The 7,500-nt window shown below is 45.9% G+C and overlaps 1 protein-coding gene across 1 annotated transcript in view; it reads right to left on the bottom strand.

The window, feature by feature from the left end:
• Positions 1–7,500, bottom strand: part of LOC143279437 (corticotropin-releasing factor receptor 1-like) — a 183,580-nt gene that overhangs the window by 36,888 nt on the left and 139,192 nt on the right. The window contains exon 4 of the mRNA XM_076583480.1: positions 1–7. This exon is cut by the window's left edge and continues 91 nt beyond it. Coding sequence (XP_076439595.1) covers positions 1–7 — 7 coding nt within the window. The remainder of the gene's footprint in view (positions 8–7,500) is intronic.

The following is a 7,500-nucleotide window of genomic DNA, read 5'->3' as shown; positions in this document are numbered from 1 at the left end:
GCTCCACCTGCCCAGAGAATCAGGCAGAAAACGTAACAAGGGAAAGAAAAAAGAAAACAAAAGAGGGTGTGTGTGGGAGGGGAGGGGAGGGGCCGGGGGTGGGGTGGGGGCTGGAGGGGGTTATAAGGCAAGGGGAGAGAAAGATAGAGAGCGACAGGCATAGAGAGAGAGAGAGGGGGAGAGAGAGAGAGACAGAGACAGAGACAGAGCGAATCAGATTGATTGTACTTGGGCCACGGGCAATATGCAACCATTCAAAAACATCGAAATAAGTATAAATGGATAAAAGTAAATAAGGGAGGGGGTGGAAAACAGATTCAGAAAGAAATCAGGATGCCAATTCCGAAAAAAAGGCCTTTGTCACTCATGAAGCAGATAAATGAACAGCATATTCTAAGACAGACAGACAGACAGGTCGGTAGATAGATAGATAGATAGATATATAGTCTATCAGACAGACAGAAACAGAGACAGAGGCAGGGAGAGAACAGACAAAGGTACGGAAACAAAGGGAAAGACAAGCAGGTAGACAGACAGACAGACAGACAGACAGAAAAATACAACATTATATTTAGCACTGGGAAAGAAAGTAAGAAGCAGCCCTGACAAAAATAACAAATTCAACATCCCATACGACATTGTAGCAGCTGTTCATTTGTGACGATACTGGATACATCACACACACAAAATATCATATTTCTCCAGTCATGTCCATGCAACGAGGTGTCAAAATGTTATAGCCACCCCTACACAGAAGAAAAGCTCCGGAAATTGTTTCCAAAATTGAATCTCATCTTCTTTAAAATAGTAGCAACAAAGTAAACGTAAACATACTCAGCTAAGCGTGAACAGATAGACATTCCGGGTAAACATATTTCCATGAATGAGTGGAACGTACTACTGTTTTTCGTCCATCATTGTCGATGAGAACCTCAGCATCTCTACTGGATGGTGGACTGGACGCGAAATAAACGATAAGATATCATGGAAAACCGTTATCTTCCGATTCCGTATATACAGATTGTCTACATCATGTAAAGTAGACATTAATGATATGTATATGAAATTGGTCTGTAATGTTCATTTTCGAAATATTATTTCATATCAAAACACGCCAACAATCCGGTGATTTATTTCAAACGAATAAACAAGAAAGACAAAAACGATTAAGTGTTATTCCAAATGGTATATCGTGAAAAGTATTCACGTCGTTAAGCTCTGTTGTTGTTTTTTTTGTTGTTGTCTTTTTGTTGTTTGTTCGTTCGTTTCTGTGTTAAGCAAATTTGGTGTAGCGTGTATGGATCAGTCCGCACGCTTTGGCACTTCCTTGAAACTGAAACTGAAACTGAAACAGCCTACTACAGACAAGTCCATTCCTTTGTACGTACCGTTTCACCCAAACACGACCCAAATCCATATTTTAAAAAAAATAACTCGGTTTCCCTTTCGACACTTTGTCGGACGGAACACCGTTATCTTTCAACTGACATGAAACAGCTAAGCGCAAGTTTATTGGATTACGCGGTGGAGTTGGTAGAGAGAAAACATCCCAAGTCCCAGTTGGACTCACGCATGACCCCACCACCCCCAACTCCTCCTCCTCCTGCCTCCCAACCTCTATCCTGCATGACCCCACCACCCCCAACTCCTCCTCCTCCTGCCTCCCAACCTCTATCCTGCATGACCCCACCACCCCCAACTCCTCCTCCTCCTGGCTCCCAACCTCTATCCTGCATGACCCCACCACCCCCACCTCCTCCTCCTGGCTCCCAACCTCTATCCTGCATGACCCCACCACCCCCAACTCCTCCTCCTCCTCCCTCCCAACCTCTATCCTGCATGACCCCACCACCGCCACTCCTCCTCCTGCCTCCCAACCTCTATCCTCATGACCCCACCACCCCCAACTCCTCCTCCTCCTGGCTCCCAACCTCTATCCTGGCATGACCCCAACCACCCCCACTCCTCCTCCTGGCTCCCAACCTCTATCCTGCATGACCCCACCACCCCCATCATCCTCCTCCCCACCCACCCCTATCCTCCTTGCCCCACCTACCCCATGACCCCTCCTCCCCCCCCACCTCTCCAACCTCCTACATGACCCCACCACCCCCAACTCCTCTCTCCTGGCTCCCAACCTCTATCCTGCATGACCCACCACCCCCAACTCCTCCTCCTCCCTCCCATCCTCTATCCTCTACCATCCCACCAATTGTGCAAGTACTTCCGTACGCTCCTCAAACCCATCCTCGTACTGCCAACCTGCATTTCCTTTGTAAGATAACTTGTAATCGTTCCTGACTCTACAACCTGGCGAGACCCAAACCAGTACACCATTCTCTCAACTTATCCATACCACTCACCACCAACGTCCAATCAAACGTCAACCTAGCTGATGGTACCGCCCCCTCTCTCCTCCACTCATCGTAAGATTTCCAACCACCCCCAAATCAGGAACCACTGCATACAACCCTATCCAGCATCCCCACCGCCACTCCATTCCTCCCCTATTACCCAACCTCACACGAGACCCCACAACCCTCACATCTCCTCTCTCTCCCAACTTCTCTGTCTGCCCCACCTGCTCCACTCTCCTCTCCTCCGAATCTTCTAATCTTGTCACCTATCCCCACAACTCTTAACTTCCTGCATCAACCTCTATCTGTATGCTACCACCCAACTTTCCTCTACATGCCTCCAACTTATGATCTATTGCATGCCCAATGCTCCTTTCTTATGTCCACCCTTATAACTTATCCCCCAACAACAATCTCCTACCTCATCAACCTTCCTGCTGACCCCACCACCCCCAACTATCCTCCTCCTCACCTCATCTGCATGAACCCCACCACCCAACTCCTCCGTCCTGGCTCCAACCTCTATCCTGCATGACCCACCACCCCCAACTCCTCCTCCTCCCTCCCAACCTCTATCCTGCATGACCCCACCACCCCCAACTCCTCCTCCTCCCTCCCAACTCTATCCTGCATGACCCCACCACCCCCAACTCCTCCTCCTCCTCCTCCCAACCTCTATCCTGCATGACCCCACCACCCCCAACTCCTCCTCCTCCCTCCCAACCTCTATCCTGCATGACCCCACCACCCCCAACTCCTCCTCCTGGCTCCCAACCTCTATCCTGCATGACCCCACCACCCCCAACTCCTCCTCCTGCCTCCCAACCTCTATCCTGCATGACCCCACCACCCCCAACTCCTCCTCCTCCCTCCCAACCTCTATCCTACATGACCCCACCACCCCCAACTCCTCCTCCTGGCTCCCAACCTCTATCCTGCATGACCCCACCACCCCCAACTCCTCCTCCTCCCTCCCATCCTCTATCCTCTCCCATCCCGACAGTCATGAGTGTTGGTGTGGAAAGTAATCTTCAGTACGATCCTCAAAACCCATGCCTCGTATGCAACGTGCATTTTGCTTTTTTGTAAGATAACTTAGGGTAATCGGTTAGCTGATTCTACAAACACTGTGCTGAAGATTCCAAATTGACAGGTAAACAAACATTGATTATGTATAATCATTACAATTCACACTGACAGAGGGGAAAAAAAAGAAGATGGACGCTAGGAACGTGATGGTAACGCCCTCTGCTCGAAGCGAAAGGCGGTAAGTTTCAAACGTCAGAATGCAGGGAAACGCAGTGAATACAAGTACACAACATCTCTGTCTCTGGCCAGTCCCATTGCGTGTGCCCTATTATACAACTCTCAGACAATCGTAAAGCAAGACCTTTCAGCATGCTCTCTCTCTCTCTGTCTCTGTCTCTCTCTCTGTCTGTCTGTCTCTCTCTCTCAGGGATGTTCGGAATTTTGTCAATTTTCTTGTACAATGCATTTAAATTTAGAGATAGTGTAACGTCTTGATGATATGATTTAAACATCAATTTTGTTGGACATGACCATTGATATGTATGTATAACATTTTGGTATGGCTATGATGTGCTTGCATGTTTATGTACACCCCTTTAAACTTATCTCTTAAAAAAAAATACTTGTCATAACTCAAATAGCGCTGTTGTCCCAGGCCCAAGGCAATGTGAGTGCGTGTGCGATGTGTGAGTAGAGAAAATGGGGGTGGGTAGATGGGTGGTGGTGGTGTGGTTCGAAAGGGAGAATGACTGTCGATTTTTACCCCTTTTGCCTTTTCTATCCAAAACTTTATTTTACAATTTTTACTAAATCTATGGCATGCAAATTACAATTATGCTCCTTTTTACATGTATGCATTTTAATTGAAAATTGCTACTATCTCAGCCGTTTAATCATGTGTGTGTGTGTGTGTGTGTGTGTGTGTGTGTGTGTGTGTGTGTGTGTTGGAGTGTGACAGTTGTAGTATTGAGTGCATGTTACTTTGTGGGTTTTGTGCATTGTGCTTTTATGATATTAATGATTCTGTTTTATGTTTCTACTACTTTTTATGTGCTTTCTTGTTCCACTTTTGTTACTGGATTGTACAGCGCTTAGAGCTTGCTCATGCTTGAATTATAGCGCTATATGAAAATAAAACATCATTATCATTATTTCATGAGGGGCTATTGCCTGTAATGAACAATGAATTCGCATCCTCATTCTCTCTCTCTTTCTCTCTCTCTCTTTCTCTCTCTCTGTGTCTGTTGTTGTTGTTGTTTCTGCTGTTGTTGTTTTGTTTTTTTTTAATTTGGACTGCTTTCTCTTGGTCTAACATTACTTTGCTCAACAAAATCAATCACACTACTTATTAATTAGACGCCCACACAAGAAGTAGCTTCTTGCACTTCCAAAATTGACGCCCCTCTCCCTCTCTCTCTCTCCCCCCTTCCCCCTACTACGAGCACTTCGCTGTAACAGCAACCAATACGCCGAACAAAATCGTAGACAGGAACGAAACAATTTGTGGTTGAAGAAGTGAAAGCAGTCACTCCCAGCCTTTCCTCCGTTCTTCTTCCGGCAGTACCAGGAAGTACCGTCTGACGTCATCCCACTCTGGTGTTGCAGGTGTGTGAGTACAAAATAACAACCTCGTTTGTCAGTCTCTCTTCCTGCAGAGAGAAGGCGCTCAGCGCACCGCCTCCGTTTTATATTCTAGAAAAGAAAGAAGAAGCAGCAGATGAAGCAACAGAAGAAGAAGAACGAGAAGAAGAAGAAGCAGAAACATAAAAAGGAGAAGAAGAAAGACGAAGAAAAAAGCAGATCAATTTCGTTGGTTCATGTTACACGGGAATCGAATCGATTCGTCTTTCAACGAAATTTGGTTCTCCCTGTATATATATACAGCGCCTACAAAGTGTACGTCCAACTACCACGGATTTCATTCCTCTGACCCCCCACCCCCCCATTCCCCCGCCCCTCCCCTCCCCCTCCCTCCACTTCTTCTTGTTGCTTCTTCCTGCACCCGAAGCCGTCACCCATTTCTCCCATTCCATGGTCCCCACCCCTCCCTCCTCCTCCCCTTTTCCTTCCTGCCTGTCCCCCCCCCCTTTCCACCCACTCTTGCCTGCCTCCCCAACCCTCACACCCCCTCACCACCACACACCATGCTTCCGTTTCCCACCCCCTCCTTTCACTTGTTTTCTAAACCCTGTGGTCGTCCTCCAATCAACCAGTCTGTAACTTCGCGCAGCCTCCTTCTCCCCCCCCCCCCCCGGTTCCTCTCCCCCCCCCCCCCACGATAGTACCCCCAATACACGTGCCAACGGTGCAAAGTATGCTCTTTCGAAGTGTCCCCCCCCCCCCCCCCCCCCCCCCCCCACCACCACACACACACACCTTTTTTTTTTTTTTTTTTTTTTTTTTAACAGAAAAGAACTTTGCGCTTAACTTTCAAGAGTAGGCTCCGGGTTGTATGATATAATCTGCATGGTTGGAAGTCTTTTCACCAATGTGTTGTAGTTACATGTCTGCCCGGCAGAAGAAGAAATTGCAAGACTTCTCCTTTCAGATCAGCTATAAACAGACTGAAATGAAAAAGAAAGAATCCTAGGACTCAACTCATTCGATCAACGCAACCTTCATCGAACCAAAGACCCAAGCAACTGAACATCTTGACCTTTAGGGATGTTGTCAATGCGCCGTTAAACTCAACCAATACAAAAGAAAACATGTCAATTTCCACGGCAGACTTAAAACTTCTATTCAGCCTTGCGCCCGAGTAATTCTCGGGCATCGAATCCTGAATCATCAAACTGGATTTTTCGACCTTTCAACTAAGCGTACACAAATATGGGGGGGGGGGGGGGGGGGGGGGGGGGGGGGGGGGGGGGGAGGCACGATTCTTGATCTTTCGAGCTCGAGCATAGCACTTTTTAAAAGTTTTTTTTAGCTGGTATTAACCAGAAAGCCATGTTCCATCACTGGGATGGTATTATATTCTATGACTATCCTTTAACTGTGATTTTGCATTGCACATGCATGGCTGTGGTGAAGTATGATTAACTCTTTTTAATATTTTTTAGTTGTTGTCTATTGTGATTATTTATTGTTCGCATGGGTTGCTTCAGGTTGACATCTACACAGTTTATGTCTTTTATGTATACATGTTAAATTACTGTGATTTTCGTGCTATTGTTTATGTGTTTTACACCGCAGGTGAACTTCTTCTTGTTGAGATGATAAAGTATTGTGTATTCTGTATACATACTGTTCCGAGATGTACATAGTAAACTGATCCTGACACTGCTATTTAGAACGGTCATTGTCAACACTAACTGTTGAGGCAATGTGTGAATGATCCATACGAACTGTTATTCATTTAGTGTTTTTATTTCTGTCTTTCTTTTTTTTTTAAAATTTGATAATGAAAAAGATATTGCTGAATATTTTGCAGGTGAAGAAGGTCGCACAAGTTGCAAGCCTCGCATTAAAAAAAAAAAAAAATCAAAGCTGATACTTTCTGGTGTGGGTGGGTACAGGTGGGTATAGCAGGGGGGGGGGGGGGGCGGCGACGGGGGGAGTTGTAACAATCCCAGGTCCGTGTAAATGATATAGGTCTGGAACCTGTAGTCACCAGTTGTCAAATGCTGGACCACCACCGCTCCACCAGCACATACAGAAACTGAATTCGACAGAGGAAACAAAGGATATAATCCCCACCCCACCCCCAACCAAAAAGAGAACAAGCAACAACAACAACAACAAAACACAAAAAAAAACAACCCATAATCATATTCATTCAGCAATGTGGACATGAAGACATGGGAAGAGCATGGGGGCACTCAGTTTCAGTTTCAGTTTCAGTAGCTCAAGGAAACGTCACTGCGTTCGGACAAATCCATATACGCTACACCACGTCTGCCAAGCAGATGCCTGAACAGCAGCGTAACCCAACGCGCTTAGTCAGGCCTTGAGAAAAAAAAGGGTGAATAAATAATAGATAAATACATTTAAAAAAAAAAAGAACTACTACTACCACTAATAATAATATGTATAAGGCGTAAAAACTTGATGAAATCAAATATAAGCGTAAATAAATAAATAAATAAATAAATAATTATATATATGGGGGGCA

Source organism: Babylonia areolata, chromosome 2 (assembly GCF_041734735.1).
Source record: "Babylonia areolata isolate BAREFJ2019XMU chromosome 2, ASM4173473v1, whole genome shotgun sequence".
Taxonomy (NCBI): domain Eukaryota; kingdom Metazoa; phylum Mollusca; class Gastropoda; order Neogastropoda; family Buccinidae; genus Babylonia; species Babylonia areolata.
Note: the sequence above shows the minus strand (reverse complement) of the source record. Positions and strands in the feature narration are given on the sequence as shown.